The 25161-nt window shown below is 45.8% G+C and overlaps 1 protein-coding gene across 8 annotated transcripts in view; it reads left to right on the top strand.

Moving 5' to 3' along the window:
- The window catches only part of ADCY2 (adenylate cyclase 2), a 128138-nt gene that overhangs the window by 32616 nt on the left and 70361 nt on the right, over positions 1–25161 (top strand). For 6 of the 8 annotated variants that reach the window (XM_077933578.1, XM_077933576.1, XM_077933579.1 and 3 more), the window contains 4 exons: positions 12105–12254; positions 20072–20220; positions 22191–22302; positions 24988–25115. In XM_077933578.1, coding sequence (XP_077789704.1) covers positions 12105–12254; positions 20072–20220; positions 22191–22302; positions 24988–25115 — 539 coding nt within the window. The remainder of the gene's footprint in view (positions 1–12104; positions 12255–20071; positions 20221–22190; positions 22303–24987; positions 25116–25161) is intronic. The other 2 variants (XM_077933577.1, XM_077933580.1) reach the window with 2 other exon arrangements.

Raw genomic sequence — 25161 nt, 5'->3', positions numbered from 1 at the left:
AGAGAGTGTCTGGTCCTTCTTGAATACCAGTTCCCCGAATGTGGGAACTCTGCATCCATAGCACATCCATTGTTAGCTGTCTGCTTCAGTTTATTGGTCCTTGTCTAGCCCATTTACTGAATCCAGGTTTTGACTCAGCATTTCCACAGTCTCATCTGAGTTAGTTTTATGACTTCTACTCTAAAGGCAAATAATGCACACTTATCAAGCACCATATGGATGTTGCTTTGACAGTCAGGTTCTCCCCTGATAATAATAATAATAATTTTATATATCACTAAGTTGACTGGGTTGCTCCAGCCATTCTGGGTGGCTTCCAACAAATTAAAACATCAAACACAGTAAAACATCAAGCATTAAAAACTTCTCTGTACCTCCAGATGTATTCTAAAAGGCATAGTTTATTTCCTTGACATCTGACGGGAGGGCATTCCACAGGGCGGGCACCACTACTGAGAAGGCCCTTTGCCTGATTTCTGTAGCCTCACTTCTCTCAGTGAGGGAACTGCCAGAAGGCCCTTGGCACTAGATCTCAGTGTCTGGGCTGGACGACAAAGAAGATGCTTCTTCAGGTATACAGGGATCAGAAACATACTGGGAGCCGGTGTTGACTTTTTAGAACTGGTGTTATATGGTCCCTGTGGCCACTCCCAGTCATCAATCTGGCAGCCGCATTCTGGATTAGTTGTAGGTTCTGAGTTACCTTTAAAGGTAGCCCCACATGGAGTGCATTGCAGTAGCCCAAGTGGGAGATAACCAGAGCATGTACCACTCTGACAAGACAGTGGCGGAGGCAGGGAGGGTCTCAGCTGGCATACCAGATGGAGCTGACCTGGACCAGACAGCTGCCCTGGACACAGAATTGACCTGTGCCTCCACAGACAGCTGTGAGTCCAAAGTGACTCCCAGGCTGCGCACCTGGTCCTTTATGGGCATATTTACCCCACTCAGGACCAGGGAATTCCCCACACCATCCCATTCCCTGTCCCCAGAAACAGTATGGAATTCAACCTTAGTCTGTTGACCACCACCCACCCCCACAACCACCTCCAGACACCCACACAAGATGTTCACCTCCTTCACTAGTTCCGATTTAAAAGAGAGGTAGAGCTGGGTATCATCCAAATATTGGTGAACACCTGGCCCACTGGGATGATCTCTCTCAATGGTTTCATATTGATGTTTAAAAGCAAGGGGGAGAGGATGGAGCCCTGAGGCACCCCACAAGTGAGAGCCCAGGGGTCTGACCACTCATCCCTTACCACTACTTTTCTGGACACAATCCCTTACCACTACTTTCTGGAGGAAGGAGTGCAACCACTGTATAACAGTGCCCCCAGCTCCCAGCACTTCTAGTTGGTCCAGGAGGATACAATGGGTGACAGTACTGAAAGCTGCTGAGAGATCCAGCACAGTCAGAAAACAGCTTTCACCTCTGTCCCTAGCCTGCCTGAGATCATCAACTAGTGTGACCAAGGCAGTTTCAGTCCCATGATGAGGCCTCAAACCCAACTGGAAGGGGTCCAAATAGTTTGCATCCTGCAGGTGTGTCTGGTGTTGTTCCATGACCTTCTCAATCACCTTGCCCAGGAATGGAAGATTTGAGACGGAGCGATAATTGGCCATAGTGGCTGGGTCCAAAGATGGTTTTTTAAAGAAGTGGTTTGATAGCTGTTTATATACCTGAGGAGCGGACCTGAGTGAAGCCTGCAAGTTCAGTCAGCTCCACCGCTCGAGGGATGCCTGCCCCTAAGCCTTCCTGCCATTGGCCAGTTTGGTAGGCAGACTAGATTCAAGCCGAGCGAGCTGTTCTAGCCGTCCAATGGCTAGAGATTCCCTGGCAGAGGCAGCCTTGTCTGGCATGCATTGGGGAAGTGTCACCTGCTGCAGCGCTGTCACATCTCGAAAGATGTGAGCAGACCTGTGGCTTGCCCAGATGACAGCTTTTTCCACAGTCGACTTTTTGTCATCATTTTTTTTTCAACTGCAGCACAAAAGCAACAGTGAGGAAGGAAGGACTGCTCACAATATCATCAGAGAGTGTGGAGTTTTTGCTCTTTAATTCCATGTCAAAAGTTTGCTTCTTGGGCCAGCAGCAGTCAGCACGGAGCTTGTGCCAATCTCTGTGTGGACATGATGAAATGGCATCTCTGCCACTTGAGAAACTTTGTCGGGAAGAATCTGTGCTGCCTACTAAGCACAGTACTTTTCTAAATTGCTGGGATCATATTCATTTCATTTAATTTTTGAAATGTATACATGCTACTAACCACATGACCCCCAACAAGTGAGCACATGAGTAGCTTCCTGCATGTCAAACAGACAGCCAAGGCTGAATCAGTAGCTTCCTCCAATACAAAGGTGATGAAACTATGAGACAATGATGATGACAACGATTAATTGAATTTCTTAGCAGGCTTTTATGCCCAGGTCCCAGAGCAGGTTAAAATTTAGAAATATAATATCAGAGCAAATTACAATGAAGAGAATAGGGTTGGTGGCATAGGTCAGGGTCAAGAGGTCTTCCTTTGCATACATTGGAGCTTTTAAAAGAAATGGCCCAGGGCAGCTGGGCCGCTTGCATTTCACAGCCTTTCAGGCCCTATTGAATGCCCTTGTTCCTCTGCCTTATAATCTGCCAGCTAAAGATAACACTCCTCACAGCCAGTCCATGAATGCTGATAGCACAATAAATCTTGGAGTCTTTAAGGTGTCACAAGGTTCGTGGTTGTAATTGGGAACCAGTGCAGCTATTTCAGGACAGGTGTAGAACTGGATGACATTTCCTGTGAATTTCTCACTACAAAGGGCACACAAGAGAATGGCCCAAGCCGGGGCAAAGCACAGCCTCGGAAATGAACCTCTAAAGCTATGAGTTCACAACATCTTTCCTCACTTGCCCAAGGCTTTAAAAACTTCCCCGCCTTGTGGTTTTATTCCCTGCCAGCAACCAGGCAAGCAGCTCTTTACAAGTCTGCACAAAATCACATTGGTATTTGTCAATGAATTTCAATCTAATCAAGACCCTCCCCCAAAAAGAATTAATTAAAAGCAATGTGTCTAATTTTAAAGGTTAAAATTTAGCCTTTAAGCCACTTTGAGCATTTGTCTTTAAACCTCTGCTCCCTTTTCCATGCCTCAGTAATTAGAGGGCTGTGTGTTTTTCCCAGCGTGTCTTGTTTGCTACAGATTGCAGTTTGGTGACTCTCCTTAATTTTTCCCATTTCATTTCAGGGAGGTTATATAACATTGCATCAAGGAAGTGTTGTCCTGCCCTGCCACTCTGCAGCACAGTTTTCTATCACTTTGTAGTTCATAAATAATAATAATAATAATAATAATTTATTATTTATACCCCGCCCATCTGGCTGGGCCTCCCCAGCCACTCTGGGCGGCTTCCATAAGAACCAAAAATACAATAAAATATCACATGTTAAAAACTTCCCTGAACAGGGCTGCCTTAAGATGTCTCTTGAATGTCAGGTAGTTATTTATCACTTTGACATCTGCTGGAAGGGCGTTCCACAGGGTGGGCGCCACTACCGAGAAGGCCCTCTGCCTGGTTCCCTGTAGCTTTGCTTCTCGCAATGAGGGAACCGCCAGAAGGCCCTCGGCGCTGGACCTCAGCGTCCGGGCAGAATGATGGGGGTGGAGACGCTCCTTCAGGTATACTGGACCGAGGCCGTTTAGGGCTTTAAAGGTCAGCACCAACACTTTGAATTGTGCTCGGAAACGTACTGGGAGCCAATGCAAGTCTTTCAAGACCGGTGTTATATGGTCTCGGCGGCCGCTCCCAGTCACCAGTCTAGCTGCCGCATTCTGGATTAGTTGTAGTTTCCGAGTCACCTTCAAAGGTAGCCCCACGTAGAGTGCATTGCAGTAGTCCAAGCGGGAGATAACCAGAGCATGTACCACTCTGGCGAGACAGTCCGCAGGCAGATAGGGTCTCAGCCTGCGTACGAGGTGGAGTTGGTAAACAGCTGCCCTGGACACGGATTTGACCTGTGCCTCCATGGACAGCTGTGAGTCCAAAATGACTCCCAGGCTGCGCACCTGGTCCTTCAGGGGCACAGTTACCCCATTCAGGACCAGGGAATCCTCCACACCTGCCCGCCTCCTGTCCCCCAAAAACAGTACTTCTGTCTTGTCAGGATTCAACCTCAATCTGTTAGCCGCCATCCATCCTCCAACCGCCTCCAGACACTCACACAGGACCTTCACCGCCTTCACTGGTTCTGATTTAAAAGAGAGGTAGAGCTGGGTATCATCCGCATACTGATGAACACCCAGCCCAAACCTCCTGATGATCTCTCCCAGCGGCTGCATGTAAATGTTGAAAAGCATGGGGGAGAGGACAGAACCCTGAGGCACCCCACAAGTGAGAGCCCAGGGGTCTGAACACTCATCCCCCACCACCACTTTCTGAACACGGCCCAGGAGGAAGGAGCGGAACCACTGTATAACAGTGCCCCCAGCTCCCAGCCCCTCAAGACGGTCCAGAAGGATGCTATGGTCGATGGTATCAAACGCCGCTGAGAGATCCAGCAGAACTAGGAAACAGCTCTCACCTTTGTCCCTAGCCCGCCGGGTGTGTGTGCTGGATTGAAGTCCAATTTAAGGTGTATATATGTGTATAGGCTGTATAGGGTGTATTTATGCACACACACACAGACACACACAAGTGGTCTGTGCAAGTTTCCTAACTACTGAGCAGTTTGGTAAAATACCCCTCTGTGCTCTCCTCTGTATCATTTCCATATGAGAAAGGGCTTAGGATATTCTGAAGAAGCCCTGCTCCCCTCCAGTGTCTTAATCCAGCTAGGGGCCATATTGCCATGGATCCTGACATGTGTGGTGATTTCCCAGACTTGCCTTGCAGACTGGGGGTTGCATATCATAGAATCATAGATTTGTGGAGTTGGAAGGTACCCCTGGGGTCATCTAGTCCAACCCTCTGTAATGCAGGAATCTCCGCTCAAGCATCCATGACAGATGGCCACCCAACTTCTGCTTAAAAGCTTCCAGTGAAGGAGAGATTGTGCAAAAAGCTGGAATCTTGCTGTGCTGCTGTTTAGGCAGGGTGTGTGTGCTGGATTGAAGCTCCTCTAGCCTCCCCTTTCCTGCTCATGATGCCGTGTTCTGCCTGCGCTGTTGGAGGCAGTGGGAATTGCAAGTGGGGAGAGCGCTGTTCTCATTCTGCTTGTGAGCTTCCCAGAGGAATCTAGTTGGCCACTTTGAGAGCAGGATGCCCAAACCGGCCTGGCCAAATCCAGCAGGACTCTTCCTGCTCTACCATGTGCTTGCAGCCCTGGCTCTCTCCATACACTGCCGCACTGAAACCTGCCTCTGTGGCACGGACAGAGATGTATCTCTGTGAGTTAAGGAGGTTGTGTTCTCTCATGACTCAGAGCACTTGGACCTTGTTTGTTTGTTTCATCTATGCCACCTTTCATCCAAGGATCACAGGGGGGTTTACAATGTAAAACGCAGAAATGCATGACATAGTAACCAACAAAAACAATAATCCCACAACACATTTAAACACCTTTCACTCTGTCCAGTTATGACATCCAGGCATGACCAAGAGTGCCCACTTAACAATGCTAACCTTGCACCTAGTGCAAAGACCACTGAAGACTAACTCCTCTTATCGTTTCTGGACTGGAGAACCACCGAGTCTCGGAATCTGCAAATGGTCACAGGCTGAAGGAGACAGGTGCTTTGGGTGAACATTTTCTTCCCCTCTGAAAAGTGTCCCCCCAGCTGTTTTGAGGGGGTGTGAATGAGGTTAAGAGTTTTTCTGAAGCTGCAGAATGATCCTGAAGCAACTGCTGACCAAGGCTGCTTTGAATGTCCTGAATGAATATTTTTCACACGAAGTATGTTTGGCTCTAAACTTTTGCCACAGCCCCAACCATCGATTTCAAAGATATACAGAAGAATGGCAATGACTGTGCCTTATTTTGACTTGTTCCAAAGACTTCTGTATCTCTAGGGTGTTTGATCTATGGGTACATACTGGTATGACAGTATAGCACTGCTTTCCAAAGAGAGGCAATGGTTGTTTTTTTAAAGAATAATAATACTCTGAATCATAAATAATCTGGGAGAAGTTCATTTATTTAAAAGTTCAATGCCTAATTTGCTCTGAATTCTCCTGTATGCTAAACTATTTAATCTACTTTCCTTCTGCACTTTACTTTACAAACAAAGTGGAAAAAGATAATTTGCGAATAGAAAACCAATTAATTTTACTAAATGGCCATGTTTTATCTTTTAAGAGTTCTACATGGAGGAAAGATATTGGGCCTAATTTTTGCCTTGCTGTTAAATGGGGAAGAGCAAATTGGTGATGCATTCGGAGACAGTCTTGTCCATAAGTTAGCATGATTTGAGGGTGGCCCAGCAAGTTGAGAAGCAGGAGATCGTTTTCCAAGCATTGCTTTAATGGGTGGCCTGGGAAAGTTCAGTTCACTGGTCTCCCACCGCAACAGCTTTAATCACTGGTCAACAACAAATTTGTTGTCTGCATTTTTTCAGATGATTTAGGACGAATCTGATGCACTGAATCCAAAAATCACATTGGTTTTGCTCAATCAGGTCAAGTTTTTGAGCTGTGGCCACATGTTGTTTTTTTACGTTTTTGTTCACATGTACGCTTGTGTGGAGCATTTTAGAAGAAGCTGGTGGGGGTAAAATGCCATGTCAAATAATTGTTTTGATTGGAAATGATTATTTTAATGACAAGAAGTATTCAGGTCCGATAGTTCTGGGTGATTATGTCGAAAAGGGATCAGTTTGAAGTCATAAAACCTCGAAATCTTCCATAAATTGGTGTGGCAAAGCATAAAAGTTATTTTGGTATTAAACTTTGTGACCAGGCTAAAGCTTGCACACATGGTGTGCAAGGCATGCACCAAGACTCTACGTGGGTGGACCAATGGAACTTTGAAATTCCCATGGTTTGGAGGGAGCCGACAAACCATGTCACTGACTGCTACTTCTGCGCTGTTGATGTGACTGGGATCAACAGAAAGAACCGGAGCAGCCTCAAGTATCCTGATCTTCAATCAGCACGTTGTCCTGTAGCTCATTGTGATGAAATTCCAGTGCCTATCTTCGGAGAACTTCCTGACATTAGTGACGAAGATGCCTCCAGTGTTGAAGGACATGAAGAAGAAGAAGTGGTTCTTGAAGATGATGCTCCACATCCATTTTCCCAAAAGGAGTTGAATGATCTAGTTCGCGACCTCAGCTTGTCAAAGGACTCTGCCGAACTGTTGGCATCCAGATTGAAGGGGGAAAACCTCCTCTCTGACAGTGCTCGCATCAGCTTCTTCCGCAAGAGGCATCAAGAGTACCTCCGTTTTTTCTCAGAAGAGAAGGACTTGGTGTACTGTGCAGATATTGCGCAGCTTCTGCTCAAGCTTGGAGTGCCACAGTACGAACCCAAAGATTGGAGACTCTTCATTGACAGCAGCAAGCGATCACTGAAATGTGTTCTGCTACACAACGGCAACCAGTTTGCCTCTATTCCCCTGGTTCCCTCGACTACACTGAAGGAGAACTATGAAGCGGTGAAGTATGTGCTGGAGAAAATTGGTTATGATCAGCATAAGTGGTTTATTTGTGTTGACCTGAAGATGGTGAACTTTTTGTTGGGACAACATTCTGGCTTCACCAAGTACCCATGTTTTCTGTGCATGTGGGATAGTAGGGACCGTGCTCAGCATTACACGAAGAAGGACTGGCCTGTGCGGGAGGAATTGGTGCCTTGCAGAAAAAGGAACGTCATCAACGACCCTCTGGTGGACAGAGACAGAATACTCTTCCCACCGCTGCACATCAAGCTCGGCTTAATCAAGCAGTTCACCAAGGCTCTGGACAAGGATGGTGACTGCTTCACTTACTTGTGCCAGGCTTTTCCAGGATTGACCATGGAGAAGTTGAAAGCTGGCATCTTTGACGGTCCTCAGATCCATCAGCTCATCAGAGATCCAAAGTTCGGAAACTCAATGAATGAAGTGGAACTGGAAGCGTGGAAGGCATTTGTTCTGGTAGTGAAGAACTTTCTGGGCAACAATAAGGCCAGAAACTACGCAGAACTTGTCAACAACATGCTGACTGCTTTCAGAAACCTGGGCTGCAACATGAGCATCAAGATGCACTACCTATTTTCACATATGGACCGGATTCCTGAGAATGTGGGTTCAATGAGTGACAAGCAGGGGGAGAGATTCCATCAGGACATGAAAGAGATGGAGACCAGGTATCAGCGTCGCTGGGACGCAGTCATGATGGCTGACTACTGTTGGACTCTGAAGAGAGACCTCCCTGCCGCTGAGCATTCCAGGAGTTCCAAGAAACGGAAGTTCAAGCCCTCAAGTTTGAAAAATGGTGAAGCAACATGCAATTTACGTGTACTTACCTTTATCAATGCCCACCATTCAGTTTACAGTAATCGATGTTTCTATCAGGTAATCGATATATGTTGTTGGAAAAACATTTTTTTCTCTTAAAAACATATTTAGGATGATATGTGTTGACAAAAATCAGCTGATAATGCCACAAAAATGTTATCGATTTTGTCACAAGATCTGATTTTTTTCAAATCAACATAGCACAAAAACCTGACCTGATGGAGAGAAACGGATGCCATTTCCTGATTCAGCAGTGCAAAAACACCCTAAATCAGTTGTAGAAATCTAGACAACATTCAAAAAGTAAAAAATTGTTGCCCAGTGTCAGGTTGCTTTTTTTTTTTTTAGGTGACATATTATTCTTGTCTTGGAATAGCTATCTAGCACTCTGTGAAATTTGAAAGAGAAACTCGTAGCTACCATTTACCAGAGAATTGAGATTCTGAAATATCTGCATACTGGTGTGAAAAACATGGTGACCTTAACCCAAGAATGGAAAAATAAGAAACTGAGAGAAACTGAAATGGACAGATCTGTCCATCGCTATTTGGGGGTGACAGAGGAAGATTCAACATAAACTTAGGCAGTGTAGCTTGGGGGTCTTCCTGGATCCTTTGCTGTCGCTTGAGGCTCAGGTGGCCTCAGTGGCTTGGAGTGCCTTCCATCAGCTTTGGCTGGTGGCCCAGCTGTGCCCCTATATTCCCTGGACAGGAATAGCCCACCTACTGTCAGTGGTGGAGGAAGCCGCTTGGGCGCCTGGGGCGACATGCTTAGGGGCAGGGTGAGGGCGGGGCAAGCCACCCATAGGGGCGGGGCACACCCAGGGGCCTCCAGAGTTTGCCTGCCTCCTCCCACTCAGCCGCCCTACAGCTGGGGGGAGGCAGTGAGTGGACCGTTTGGGCAGCACGGAGCCTGCATGTGCCGAAGCCACTGTGTCTCTCCCAGGAGAGACATGTGGCTCAGGAGCACTGCAGGCCCTGCGGTGAGTGCCAGCCAGCATTTTGTCACCCCCCTCAGTGGTGACACCCGGGGCAGCACCCCCCCACTGTGACCCCCCCCCCTTCCTCCGCTCATGACTACTGTTGTCTGTTCTCTGGTAACCTCAAGGTTAAATTACTGCAATGTGTTATACGTAGGGCTGCCTCTGAAGATGGTTCAGAGGTGCAGAATTCAGCGGTCAGGTTGTTCACCGGGAGAAGACGGTTTGAGCATATTACACCAATCCTGGTCCGACTGCATTGGCTACCAGTTAGTTTCCGGGCCCAATTCAAAGTGCAGGTTTTGACTTACAAAGCCTTAAATGACTCAGGACCGCAATACCTCAAGGACTGCCTCTCTCCATGTGAACCAACCCAGACCCTGAGAACATCTTCTGAGGCCCTTCTTCGTGTGCCTCCTCCTCCAGAGGTCTGGAGGGTGGCAACACGAGAACAGGCCTTCTCTGCAGTGGCTCCCTGTCTATGGAATGCTCTCACCAGGGAAGTTCACCTGGCGCCTTCATTATACACCTTTAGGCACCAGGCAAAAGTGTTCCTTTTTAAGCAGGCCTTTGGTTGATCTGTTTGACATCCTATATCCTTTAAAATGTGTTTTTTAGAGGGGGGCAATTGGGTTATTGTTTTTATTTTGATTATGCATTTGTGGTTTTATATTTTGATTTTATTCGGTGAACTTCCCTGAGACCTCTGAGTATAGGGTGGTATATAAATTCAATAAATAAATAAATAATAAAAATGCACACTCCGGTTTACCCTGCATCCAGGGTGCTCCTGCTGCTGGTTTTGGAAGTGGTGCACATGCATTGTTGTTCCTACTGAAATATTCAGTTATTGAGTATATATCCTACCCTTCCTCCAAAGTTGCCCAGAGTGACAAACACAGAGACATTTCAGAAACAAAAAACAAAACAGCTAAATAGTTAAAACATTTTAAAAACAATTAAAAATACCTAAAAACAATTTCAGTTAAAAACTTTCTAAAAGCAGTTGCTTTAAAAACATCATTAACAATATTATTTCATCCAGGATGCTCAGATTTGCCTGAAATACTGTGTCCCCCCCGACTCCAGCTTCAACCTGAATTGAGGGGGGAAAGGACCTAGATTCATTTTAAACTGGTAGTGTGTACACAGCCCTAATCTCAGCAGGGATCTGTTTCATTAGCTCGGAACTATTTTTTCCTCAGTTTCCAAAGAAGCGATTTCTTGCTCCTCCACCTGCAGCTGCTGGGTGACCTTGGGCCAGTCACACTTCTCTGAAGTCTCTCAGCCCCACTCACCTCACAGAGGGTTTGTTGTGGGGGAGGAAGGGAAAGGAGAATGTGAGCCGCTTTGAGACTCCTGAAGGGTAGTGATAAAGCGGGATATCAAATCCAAACTCTTCTTCTTCTTCTTTTGTTACCTTCTTATCCCTCTGTGTGCTGCAGTTGTCCTTTCGTGGGTGAGAGGGACTGTCATTATAATTTCAGATTATATATATATATATATTGGTGTTTTAAAATATGACATTAAAAACAATTTTTTAAAAATTGCAATCACAATTTAGTGGTTCCTAAAATGTACATCATACCTGTCAAAGGCCAAGATAAAGAACTGTATCTTGTAAATCTATTTTAATAAAAACTATTCTAAGCCTATTAATATATCTATTATTTATCTTTATGCCCACCCAGAACTCCATACACCAGGCAGGTCCGAGTTCCGTTTTGGGGCCCCAATCTGGCCTGCCAGTTGGTTTAATCCGATCCCTGCGGCAGTTTAATTCCTATGGTAAAATCCCCAAAAGAGCTCAAGATCTTCAATCCTCAAGAAAGCTCAAGAACTTCGGTTGGCCCTCACGCATCTTCACTTCATCAAATCTGGCACTCTTTGAAAAAAGTTTGGGCACCCCTGCCATACCCCAAATAGGCCTCAGTGCAAAAAGCCAGTTACAAAGGGGAGATTGAGGGAAACAACTCTCTTGTGCAGATAAATGACAGGTGTACATTATCCAATGCATTGTCAGAGGGAGCACATGATGGCAGACTTAACGGTGTCAGAAGCTGCAGACTGAGCCACTTCAGGTGAAATCTCACTTGTATGTGAGATGGGGGGGTATATTTTTTTAACTCTCCTGTGCTGAAAAATAAACCTGTCTGCCTAGAAAAGGGAAGGTCATGGCAAAACACCAAATATTGTTTGAGAGCTTTTGTGACAAGGACTGTGAGCAGTGCTATTTCACAAACAGCTCCCTCGTTCTCTTAGAATGGCAACGGCCCCACCTGAGAGGGGCTGGGACTGAGTTCCAACAAGTTCCAGCTGAAAAAAAGCCCAGACTGTGAGGATGCCGGAAACTATAAAATCTTCACAAATAAACCAAATACAGTTGTACCTTGGTTTTTGAACAGCTTAGTGCTCAAACATTTTGGCTTCTGAACGCCACAACCCGGTTCCAGTTTGTTCCGGTTTGTGAACTATTTTTGGAAGCCGAACGTCCGACAGGGCTTCCGTGGCTTCTGATTGGCTGCAGGAGCTTCCTACAGCCAATCAGAAGCCGTGCTTTCGTTTCCGAATGTTTTGGAAGTCGAACAGACTTCTGAAACGGATTCTGTTCAACTTCCAAGGTATGTCTGTACTGTCTGACAGTGACATCGGACTGTTTCATTGCTCTTTTCTTTGTGTGTCTGTCTATGTGTCTGTGTGCTTAGATCCTGGCCAATGTTATCATCTTTATCTGTGGGAACCTGGCAGGAGCATATCACAAACAATTAATGGAACTTGCTCTGCAGCAAACATATCAGGACACCTGTAACTGCATCAAGTCCCGGATCAAGCTTGAGTTTGAGAAGCGGCAGCAGGTAAAGCTCTTCTCAGGATTTCATTTACCCTTCCATTTTGTCCAGTTCTTTGTTTTCCTTTGTTGGGTGTGTGAAAATGGTTATTGATTAGGCAGGAGAGGCAAGAAGCTCTTCAGAAATCCATTTACGACTTGCAGTTTCCACCCAGGCGTAGAGATGTAATTGCTGCTGCTGTCCTTGTGCTTTCCCCCCTCCTTCACTTGTAATCCAAAATAAGTGAAGAAGAAAAAACAGTAATAAGAGAAAGTGTGAGATAAAAGGAATATTAGGCTGATATCATCAAAGTTCTTGTTTTGGTATGGTCTTTTGCTGTGGAACATCAATGACCATTCATCCTTTATGCTGAAGAGCAATTTCAAGGAGCATCATCCAGGCTAATGGGCATAGCTTGTTAATGGATGAGTCTTCTCTTTAGGTAGAAGGATCATGTGATTTACAGAAGTCTTGGGGAAATGCAAGAAGATTCTGTTTTGTAATAAGAGAAAATAGAAGCTCTTATTCAGATAAATTCAGGGCTATAGAAACTATAGAAACTTGCAACAATTCATAAAACCACAGTCAAACATTAAAAACTTCCCAGTACCACAGGAAGTACCATATTTTTTGCTCTATAGGACGCTCCATAGGACGCACGTTGTTTTAGAGGGGGAAGAACAAGAAAAAAAATTCTCCCCCTCTCTGCCCAGCGCCCCTTCAGCGGAGCGGCAGGAGGCGCTGCGCAGAGAGGGGGAGAATTCCCCCCCTTGTTTTCCCCCTCTAAAGCAAGGTGCCGTTCAAAGCCTCTAAAGCGAGGTGCGCTCTGACCCCTCTTGCTCTCCAGGCTTCAGGTTCCTTTCGACCTGCTCTTTGGGGCTGGCGGGGGGAAGCCTCCCGCCAGCCCCAAAGAACATGTCAGGGAGCAGCGGAAAGGCGCGCAACCTTCCGCTGCTCCCCGAGCTTGTGGGGCTGGCGGTGGGGGGAAGCGCTGCTTTTCCCCACCGCCAGCCCCAAAGAGCAGGGGAAGCCCAGGGCTATGGCTTCTTTAGCCCCTCGCACCCTCTCCCAGCTGGTGAGGTGGCGCGTGGCTATGGCAATACTCCCACCTCCCGCAAAAGTACCCTTTAAGGAGCGCACGGCTCCTGTGGGCTTTTCTACGAGGAGGGAGAAGGGACTGACTGGCTGCTTCCGTCCCTTGTCCCTCCTGAGGAAAAGCCCGCAAGAGTGACACGGAGCTTTTGGGGGCTTCTCCTGCCTGCCTCCCCCCCTGCATTTGCTCCATAGGACGCACACACAATTCCCCTTCATTTTTGGAGGGGGAAAAAGTGCGTCCTATAGAGCGAAAAATACGGTACCTTATACCATTACTCTGTCTGTTTTTCCTTAGACTTTTAGCATATGCACAACCCTGGCTTTTGTGTCAAGTGTTAGTGCATGTGATAGATTAATAATTTAATAATCAAAGTAGAAGCCCGAATTCATAACTTTCTGATAAATTTAAAGGCAGATTTTAAAAAGGCAATGAAAAATGTCATACTGCATTCTTAAAATCCTTACTGATAAAGAATTTTGCCTGAAAGATGAGCTAGTGAGCATTGCCTCAATCCAGATGCAATTTGAAAGAGTTGCTTCCTCAAGCAGAAGAATTCGCAGGACTCTCCAGTGGTTGTCCCAGAGCAGCTTGGGTTTCCTTTGGTCTAGTTAGTATATCGGTTTTAAAATGCTTAAGGGTGATAATCAGAACAGAATAGCTTGTCATATATCTCAGGGGATTGTTGCCCCCATGAGTGTCCTGCTATCCAAGCAAAATGGGACCACCTGACTTTCAAACAAACAAACAAACGGCAAGGGCAAAACTTGGCTTGCTCTTAGCTTTTCCCTAATCCCTCAGATGCTGCCCGCATCCTGGCTTTCTCCTGACACTTTGCTAGAATTTTGTATTTTTATGCTGTGAACTGTCCTGTATACAGATTTAATAAAAAAATATTAAAAAAGTAAAATGAGCATGTGTCTATATATCTTTTTGTCTCATTTATTGCTTTTATGACAAATATAAAATAGGTGCATGCTCTGTATGTATATATGTGTGTCTAAATATGTATGTATGTAAGCTCTTTTAGCACATATATTTCAGCTACCCTATAAAATTGTTTGCCCCATTGATAAATTGTTGCAGAAAATAAACTAAGGCACTTCCAAAGCTTTCATGCCTGGTTTTGACATTGACAAGTAGTTAGCATAATTAGCCTTGTTCATTTCAGGTGTTTTGCATCTTATGACTTATAAGATGCTTTGAAAGACTCTAGCAGGAGGCGGCAGAGGTCTCTCAGAGAGAGCTAACTGAATGTCACTCTCAGGGAGGAGGCAGGATCCGAATAATAATAATAATAATAATAATAATAATAATAATGGGATTAGAAACTGGAGTCAGGAGCTGTGACAGGTTTAAATGAACAAGGTAACCGAGTGGTTACACTAGATGTGTAACTGAAGCAATGCCTTTCTTTACTAGGGTGAAAAGCATTTTCCAGCTTGCAAGAGAAAATGAATCCAGTAGGAAAGATCTTCATTCTAAATAAACTGGGATGGAGGAAGAAAGCTTGTTAATTGCTAGTGAAGCATTATTGTATTGAACTTGTACATCCGATTAATTCATAGTTGTAGAAGTGGCATGCTGTCCATTTCTGAGCAGCAGGAAGTCCAGGGGCAGGACTATAGGATTTGGAACGGAAGATTTATTAGGTATTTACTTTATTTGCCAATATTGAAGCAGAACATAACTGGAGGCCAAAACAGGCACGTCCAGTGCAGGTAGAAGATCCTTTTCGGAGTCTGTGTGCATGGGGCAGAGAGTTTTCATCAGGAAGAAGGCAAGCATGGCTGCTGTTTGAATGAAATGTATTCCTCTGAAATGTCAGAGATGTATTCCACTTGAATGTGATTTAGCTTTAACTTGACTGTATCATGTGCTTATCAGGCCTTGATCTCTGCCCTGCCTGAGCATTCAAGAAGCCCCCACAGCCATTAAGAAACATTAACGTTGTTAAATGGGCTCTGAGCAGTCATTCATAGTTAGTAGGTCACTCAAACTTGCAATGCTGTAAACGTTAATGCCTACATAAAACAATGCACTAATTTCACATTTCAGGAAAAAATAGCTCCCCTGGAGTTTTAGTGTATATTGGCTTATTCTTTTTTAAATGACTTATCTTTTCACTCATACCTGGAGAGGAAGAGCTATTTCAGTCAGGTTAATGCTCAGGACATCAGAAATAGATTTTCTTTTCAGTTCTATGGTTGCAGGGGAAGGAGGAGGAGAACTAGATATGGTTTGGCCAGGCTGATAGGGTGTTGGCTTAGGAGAGTCCTTTTCATTGCAGATTGCCAGTTGAGGGATCTTTCTTGTTTGTCTCAGAACTCTCTCTCTCTTGCTGGGAATACTGGGGTTGAGATGTAAGACATGCAATTCATATGGAAACATTGGACAGGTCTTTTGGGCTGTAGTTGTGTACCAAGAAGTTGAAAATGTATTGATAATATTTCCAACATCCAGAAAAAAGGTGCCAGCACTCACCAGGCAAGGACATTCTGGCCCCACAACCCAGACTCCAGCCACAAAAGTGGAGGCCTGCTTGAGAGGCCAGAGATCACCTTATCTCAGAGTCCTTCAAGATCTGCGTCTTGGGGTGCCTGCAGACTTTAAGGATGGGGTGTTGCTTAGGAGTCTTTTCATTGGGGTGAGGATTTCATTTCGGAGACATTAATTTTGCTGTTATTGCCATTGGCTTTTTGTATTTTTATTTTTAGATCTCATTATGGCTTATGTTGGGGTGGTTTAATTTTGTCACATACGTTCTGGTATGTTTTTATTTCCTGCTTAAGTCTGCTTTCGTTATATTTTTGCAATTGCCCAAATCTCTTCTTGCTGTACGCTGCCTTGAGCAGGGTTTTAATTGTGGAGAGATTTCACAAGAGGAGCAAAAGTCTCCAGCCAAGGAAGGCACCGCTTGGCACAGAGGCTCTTGCGGCCAGAAGCAGCAAGGTGTCCTCCTGTTCTGTACAGGCTGATCCCAGCCCTGCAGTGCTCCCCCATGGGCACCACAATGTCCTCCCATGTCCTTTGAACCTGCCCTTGAGTCTGGGAGGAGCATCTCATTCCTTTTCAAGATGAATGGAATCTGGGCCAGAAAACACCAACACCCCATCCCCAAATAAAATAAACCCCAAAACAATAAAGTAAGACTGTGTGTGTGTAAATATCTCTCTATCTACCTCTCTATCATCATCATCTCCATAGTCTGCATAGTTCTTGTCCAAATCTTTTAAAAGACCAATGGCACAGGTTTAGCAGCGTCTTTCAGAACTGGTGTACATAATGAAAGGCTACCAAGCTGTCAAGAATGTCTCTCTCTTTCTCTTTCTTTTTTTACCCCTGGCCTAACATAACCTTTGTGTGACTATCTCAGTAAAAGTGTCTTCCCAAGCTCCTTCCCCTTTCCATCTAAGATCTTATGAATCCCCCATGCTCCTATTAAAGCCCAGGCAGAAATAGGTGGCTCACCTGTAACTGAGCCGGACACCTGTGCAGTCATCCATACAGGCTTTAGTGCCTGCACAGACCATGCTCTGGGATTTTTTAAAGCTGCTGCTTCTGCCTTGTGCCCTCAAGGAGATCGAGGGGTCGGGCTAGTTCCTCATGGACAGCCAAAGGAAAGGCCACCCCTCAAGACAACCTGAAAAACACCAGCAAACTGTTTTGGTCTGCATTTTACAAGGAAGGGCAAGGAAGGAGCATTTTCTTGTACAAATAGGATCGGGCTCCTGCAGAGTCACTACTGCCCAAAAGTGTCAGGGCCAAGGACTCTGTCTTCCCAGTGGGATAAGTTTAGCCAACGCTCTTTTTAATTGCATTTCTGGTGCAACCTGAGTTACTACTCTGAGGAGCTTATCTTTCACTGAACATGCTCAGGATTGCACCGAAATATTTAGGTTTAAAAAACTGGTGGTAGAACTCTTTATTCTATATAACTTGATCAATATTTTTGCAGAGTAGCATAAGCAAGAAAAGGCATGTTCTTTCTCCTTGAGGAGCTTAGTGTCAATTTTGAAAGCAAGAGGGGGGATGGGGGAGACGGAGGCAAGGATAGTGGGGACAGAATCCACAAAAACACTTAAGGTGCTTCGTTTTTGTGGTCACGAGGAGTAAAAAGGTAAACCAAAGACAGCACTTGAAAACATGGGTTTTGAGAGAAGAGAGAGGTAGCACCACGCAAACGTTCTGGGAGGGAATTCCCGGCATGAGGGGCAGTGAGGGAGAATGAGCAGAGTAGTTTGAAGAAGAAGGAAACTTGTTTGACTGTGGTAATATACCGTAGCGGACAGCTTGGTGGGGTGGAGACACTTGCCTAACCTCCCAGCAGTGAGGAGGGGGGTCAAGGTGGCAGTGAGGTGAGCACAAGGCAAAGACACTAACGGAGCTCATTGGGCAGTCCTGCCAGTGCTTTTCTGCTGTTTCTGCTGCTTTGCCACTCCCCTTCCCAGTAAACAACAGTGACTTACTGGCGGGAAGGTCAGCTATAAGTGCCATCTGCTACTGGTAGGAGAGATGGAGGATCAAAGCAGGAAGGGATATATCAGGATCTGGGGGCAGAGAGATTATAGTGGGAGTGATTAAAACCTGTGTATAAAGGAATATGTTTCACTTCTCCCTGCTGTAAGGCTTTGTTAGGAGAGTCAGTACCAAGCCAACCAACCTGTTTCCCCAACTCTGTGATTTATCCAGTGATGTTAAATGAATTAGCATTGATATATGGGAATTGGTTGGCCTCCATATCAGAGCTGTGCTTTGGTTCCAAGAAAGTGGTGTGCGGGTTAAAAGATTGTGGGGGTTTTTTTGCCTAGTATGGTATGGAGAATAAATAGGCACATCAAGGTCTTGTCATGTATCTGTCGGAAATGCAGCCTGTTTTGTGTTGCCCACATTAGAGCTGACACAGAACTATTGTGCTGAAAAGAACCTCAAGGGTTGGAAAACAAAGTCAACTGAGACAGAACGACTACAGCTAACTCTCATTTTTGCTGCACCTCTCCCTGTTTTAAAGCATCAGGAACCAGCAGGATGGTTTCTGAGGGAGGAAGATGTGGTAGAGTATGGTGGATAGCTCTGAAAGGCTTCAGGGTGGCACATAGACACCAGGTCAATGGCTGATTTTTTACAAGGGAAAACCTGATGAGTGCTGAAAGGCCAGCACCATTGGTTGTTTCCACTGACTCCTATACAACTGAAACCAGCTTTTCTCCAGAGCAAGCATAGCTTTGACAGAGGCCTCCCAGGTGAGCTCTTCCTTATCTTCTTCCTTGTGACCAACAGCAGCTATGAGTATCTGCTGTTAGAACAGCTAGCTCCCTTCTGACACAGCAGATGACAAACTTCTGGCTTGCAGGACCTACGTTTCTGTTTTGCTGGAAACCTCGTGATCCACTGGTTGGAGCCAGGAGCAAATGACATCCTCATAGAATTAAGGAACTTGGTGCTTTTGAGCAGTTGCTGACCTGTTTTGAGTGCCAGAACTGAGCTGGGCTCACAGTCCTGCTAAAAACAACAACACCCAACCCAATCCCATTCTTCATCACCTCTAGCTTTCTTCATTGCTGCAGATTTGTCTTGGGGGGGGGGGGAGTCATTTTGTTGTTGCTATTGTTAAACAATTGGAAGTCAGAAATCCTTTCCAATCTACTTGTAGACCCGTCTTCCTTCTGTTCTGTCCCTGAAATAAGTTGCAAGAAGAGAGAAGTCAGACAAGAGGACTCTGTCGAAACCTCTTAGGTTTTTACGTTGTGTGTGGAAGAAGCTAACAGCCCTTTGGCTCCTTCTTGACATGAATGATAAAAGCGGCCAAGGTGTGGACATCAAAGCTGCACCCTTGGGATCAGTAACTTTGTTGGGGGCAGGCTCTGCCACCAGATTACCTATCCATGGAGTCATTAGCAAGCGCGAGTTTTGTTATGGGAATTTACCTGATTAAATATATTCTTGATGTCCCTCACAATCTCCTTCAGTTGAAATATGAAGCTGGTCCATCTGCCTATAAGTAGATCTGTTTGTGCGTTGATGCCCAGTCTGCCTCCTGCAGGTACATTGTGCAGGGATGCCACAACTCTCTAGTTTGTGAACTGATGCACTTGTACGGTGGATTCTCAGCCTACTGTTGGTCCCTTTATCCTGTTGGTTTCCTGTCCTGATCTATGCATGCGTGTTCTTCATGCGCACAGAGAGCAACTGCCAAACAAGAAAGACAATTGGTGGATAATAAGGGCCAAGGAGGAAGTAAGAGGAGACCCTGCCAAAGGCATTCAGAGTCCTGGAGGCAAGTGCTTGTAGAGTCATGAGGACATGAAATAATTTTTCTTTTGTAAGAGCTAACTTTGAGCAGATTGTGTGTATTGATGCAGGTTTGTGTGTTTCCCATTCCCCTCCCCTCCTTCTCACTGCTTTTCTACCCATTTTTTATTTTTTATTTATTTTTTTTAAAGCCCTGGAGGAGAAAGGACGCTGAAGCCATTCATGCTCCTCTTCACATAACCCCACCCCCACCTCCGGTCAGCTTTCCACAGAAGAGTTAATCTTTTGCAGCTGCATTTCATAAAGAAAAGAAAACTTGAAGTGGAGGTGGGGACCACAAATGATAGTGCATCGTGTGCAGTTTCCTCCCAATCCTTGAAATAAATTCCATCCCACTGTTGCTCATAGAAAATGTGTTCGTAATAACTACTTAGCAGATTTTCCTGCTTGAAGCTCAGTTGAAGCTTGGGCCATTTTGTCTTTCCTCTCTCCAACCTAGGAGCGTCTCCTGCTTTCCTTACTTCCTGCTCACATAGCCATGGAGATGAAAGCTGAGATCATCCAGAGGTTACAAGGACCCAAAGCAGGCCAGCTGGAAAATACAAACAACTTTCATAATTTATATGTCAAAAGGCACACCAATGTAAGGTATTGTTTGGAACAGACACTTGCCCATTCTCAGTGCTGAAGTCCATTAGTTACCATTACTAGCAAAATGCTTTAATCACAGCTATACATTGTTTAGAGGGAGGTGGTTGCCTTGTTCTTTCCTTTCATAGGATGCAGGTGTTCAGGCACACAGATATCGCAGGTTGATTCCATAGAACTGTGACTATAGATAACCTCTGTGGACCTTGTGACATGTTTATTTTGGGAAGGCAGCTGAATTTAATTAGGCATATCAAATTTAAAAGCAATCCAGAGGCTGAAATATTATTGCTTGAACAAATGGCCTTAAATTTTTCGTGGTAAATATCGAAAGCAAAAAAAAAGCGAGAACGCTTTGCACTTGATACAAGCTAACTTGTTGTATGGCTGCCATCAGCACTGATTAACACAGTCATTTGGGGGCAATTTTCAGTGTGGCAAAGCTGGAATGTGTTTCAGTCTCAAGGACGGGTAAGTGGGAGATGAGAAATGTGGTGGAAGTCATGTTGGCCTGTTTCATTCAGGCTCTGGTCCCCGCCTGCACCCTTGAGGCCTCTCATGCCCTATACTGCCCTTCAGCTAAAGTCACAGAAGAGTAGGGGGCAGGTTCCATACATTGGTACCCAGAGTACGAGTTTTGGCCTGGCAGAACTGCCTCAGACTCCGAAGGACCTGAGAGAGTCACCAGTGGATGATCTAGGAAAGGCAGATGTTACTGAGCTTTAACTGTGGCATCTCCAGAAGGAATTTTGAATTGATGTGATTTATTATACTTTTTTATCCCAAAGCACCTTACAAACAACAAATGACAGTAGCTTGACAGAACATAATAAAAGGTAAAGGTACCCCTGCCCGTACGGGCCAGTCTTGCCAGACTCTAGGGTTGTGCGCTCATCTCACTCTATAGGCCGGGAGCCAGCGCTGTCCGCAGACACTTCCGGGTCACGTGGCCAGCGTGACAAGCCAGCCAGAACATAATAGAATGTCACAAATACAGCCTAAGTCATATTGCAATCTATAAAACATGGTTAACAAAGCACAATTAAAGCAAAAGTCATATTGTATGGTTAACAAATCAATACAACATATATAATCTATAAAACAATATTAATAACATTAACAAAATAGCAAGCAAAAATGAAAAATAAACAAAGCACTATGGGAATAGGGAATCTTTTTCCCCTCAAGCTGCTGCATTCCCCTAGGGGTAAAAGGCTGTGGGTTGCATGCTAATGATGTGTGAGGCAGAGCCCAAATAAGATGGGGCTTCCCATTTCTCCCCCACCCCCCAATGAACTGCTGCATGAGGGGCAGCACACCCTTGCCAGGCCCTTGCAGAAGACTCCCCTGTTTTGCCTTTTCTCCTGTCTCACCTTCCTTCTCTCCTTGTAGGCCCACCCTCCTGCGTGAAATTAATACTGTAATTGGTTAAGCCCCCAACCCGTGCCTGACATAAGCAGAGTTGCAGTACGCTTTAAGGGTTGTCTTCTGGCTTTATGTCTCACACTGTGGAGCAGTTGAATGACCTCTGGCTGTCTCCTCTGCCTTTTCCGGTGGAAACTCTAGAACGATCTTGCCTGGTGGGTGGCTCAGTTTAGGCACCAGAAGATATTAGCAGCTCCTCTTTGCAGACTGGTAACCTGCCCTTCTCTTCAAAGAGGTCTGCTGGGAGTTCAGCTTCCGACCGCAGTGCGGCAAACTGTGGGGTGAGGCACAATCCTTTATAGGCAAGCAGTCCTGGCAGGGTCACAGCCTGAGTGGACACAGTGGAAGGGGAGTCAGACCACAAAAGCAGGCCATCCAAAAAGGATGTATGAGCTCAGCATCCAAACATATGGTTTTGGACAAGTTGTATCTGCTCCTGGTGAGGTATTTAGTGCATTCCCTTTTCTCTTGTTTGTTTTCTCCAAGAAACTCTAGGGATAGTTTTAAGCTAAGCAAAATGGTAAAATCCCCTTTTTCACTTGTAGCATTTTATACGCTGATATTGTGGGATTCACTCGCTTGGCTAGTGATTGCTCTCCTGGAGAACTGGTGCACATGCTGAATGAGCTCTTTGGCAAGTTTGACCAAATTGCAAAAGTAAGTACCCCTGAGGGCTTCAGTAATGGCTGTTAGGTTATCATTGTCTTTGATGTTAAGATTTATAGCTGTGGGCGTGAGAGTGGCATGCCAGCTTGTTGACCTGGGGTCTGCTGCGAATGCAGTTTTCACAACCACCAGGCCACCCTCACATCCTGGGCCAATGCTGAGTGCCATGGGAAATTGGGGAGCCAGCCCGTAGTTCTCAGGTTGACCCTGGGGCTTTCAGTTCCTGATCTATAATTTGCACTGTCCTTTGGTCACAAGCTAATACAAATGTGGTGGGGGGAAGGGCACAAAGAAAGAGGATAGAAACAGCAATTCTGTGTGTATCTGCTATGGGTCCCAGCCAACAAAATGGCTAGGGGGGAGGGGGGATGCACTGGGACAACCTATTTCAGTGATCACGAGTAGGAGGAGGAGTTACACTAAGACCAGACCATGTCATTACTGAGGAGGCAGGTTTAGTTGTTGTTTGAGGGGTCTGGTCTTGACCAGACGGATACTGGAATCAGCAAGGGATACCCACATGACCTTAAGGTACTGCTGTACAATGCCAGGTCAATGATTCATAAGACCACTGCCATCCATGACTTGATCATGGGTGGAGGACTTGACCTGGCATGTGTAACAGAGTTGGATGAAGCAGATGGGCCTGTCCTTGCCGCTGCTTGTCCACCAGGTTTCTCTTACGCACAGCAACCCAGGCCTTGTGGGCGGGGGGGGGGGGCTTGCAGTGATATTTAGGAAGTCATTAGTTTGCACCAGGCGTCCTATTGGGAAGACCCAGTTCTCTGAGTGCATGTTCTGGAAGTGGGCAATAGGGGCAGTACAGGATTCCTTTTGGTGTACCAACCTCCCCGCTGCACCAAGGATTCCCTGCCCGAGCTGCTTCAGGTCGTGGCGGATGTTCTTCTGGAGACACCTAGTTTGGTTGCCCTAGGGGATTTTAACATCCATGCCGACACGACCTTACAAGGGGCCGCTCGGGACTTCGTGGAAAGCATGGCCTCCATGGGGCTGTCCCTGAATAAGTCTGGCCCAACCCATAGCCACGGACATGCCTTGGACCTGGTGTTCACCTCTATGGATGTTGGTGATCTGACACTAAGTAAAAGCAAAACTAAAGAAGTGCCATGGTCAACTTGACTTTTCCGCGACCCTTCCCCTCTGCAGGGAGGTGGGACCGATTCGGATAGTCCACCCCCGACACTTAATGGATCCAAATGGTTTCCAGAGAGTGGTAGGGGATGCTTTATCCCATGTTGATGGCCTTTCAGCTGATTCCCTGGTGGCCCACTGGAATGTGGAGTTAACCAGGGCTATTGACTGTCTGGCTCCAAAGCGCCCTCTCCGATTGCATGGAGCCCGGACAGCCCCGTGATTTTCCATGGATCTGAGGGCAATGAAACAATCGCTGAGACGGCTAGAGCGCCAGTGGCGGATAATTCATTCTGAAGCTGACTGGACACGGGCTAGAGCTCAATGTTGAGCCTACCAAGTGGCGGTAGCTATGGTGAAGAAGACTTTCTTCACCACCTCCATTGCATCTGCAGAAAACAGCAGCAAGAGACTCTTTCAGGTGGTTTGCAATTTAGCGGAACCACCTGCTCCAGCGGGGCCCAGTATGATCTCCTGCAATGCTTTTGCAAAGTTTTTTTGCAGATAAAGTCGCTCTGCACCTGAGACTTGCCTGTCTGTGAGCATTGCTGAGGAAGAGCAGCACTGGTGGGGAAGCTGCCTTTGGGGCAGCTTGCCCATAGCACTGATCTCACCAAGAAAACCCGGAGGAACCTCTGAGGAACCCTAGAGTTTTATGATAAATGGTTTGCAAATCACTAACATCTAATGGAACAGTATTTGCTTTTGAACGGATTAAAAATAACGCTGGTGGGCATAATTTAAAAGACTAATCATGCTGTCGTGAAGGAGCACGGCAAAGTGGCAATATAAATCTGAAGACTAAGCCTAGGAAGTGGTGTTGCTCTTCCTGCAAGTGCTGGAATAGGGATGACAACAAATATCCCGTGCTCCCAACAGAGATATCTATTTTTGTACCAGGCAGGAGGAGTTTTCATTTAATTTCCTAGGTCTCTGGATACTGCATAGCTTGTGTGTGCTTCTGATTTCACATTTCAGGAAAAGTAGGTCAGTGGAAATGGGATGCACATAGCTCTCGGCAGAGCATCTCATCCTGCATGTCCAGCCCAGCTATCTTCCTCCCCATCGTTATGTGAAATACATTTGATGGCACCAAGAATATTGTGCTTCTGCAGTACTCCAGGCATGGTCTTTCTGTCTTAACAGTTAGTCTGTAAGTGACTGTGGAGCCCAATTCTGGATCCACACGTCCTTCCACAGTGAGGACATTGGTTTCCACGCGGGAGTTAATCATGGTGTGGATTTGCCAAGCGTGCTTTCCTCTTAGCACATTTCTCCCTTGCGTCCTGAGTTCGAGTGTCTTCAAAGTCCATGACACCTTTGGTAAAGGCTGCTCTCCAATGGGAGTGCTCGCAGGCAACTGTTTCCCAATTGTTGGTGTTTATACTACATTTTTTAAAATTTGCCTTGAGACTTTAAACCTCTTTTGTTGACCACCAGCATTACGCTTTCCATTTTTAAGTTCGGAATACAGTAGTTGCTGTGCTGGCCATCTCCTAACTGAACCTTCTTTCCCCCTCTCAGGAAAATGAATGCATGAGAATTAAAATTTTGGGAGATTGCTACTACTGTGTGTCCGGCCTCCCTATATCTCTCCAAAACCATGCCAAGAACTGTGTGAAAATGGGACTGGACATGTGTGAAGCCATAAAGTAGGTAGAAGCGTTTTGTAACTTGTCCTTGTCCTTACCTTGAACC

This window comes from Podarcis muralis, chromosome 8 (assembly GCF_964188315.1).
Source record: "Podarcis muralis chromosome 8, rPodMur119.hap1.1, whole genome shotgun sequence".
NCBI lineage: Eukaryota > Metazoa > Chordata > Lepidosauria > Squamata > Lacertidae > Podarcis > Podarcis muralis.
This window is presented reverse-complemented; position numbering and strand designations above follow the sequence as displayed.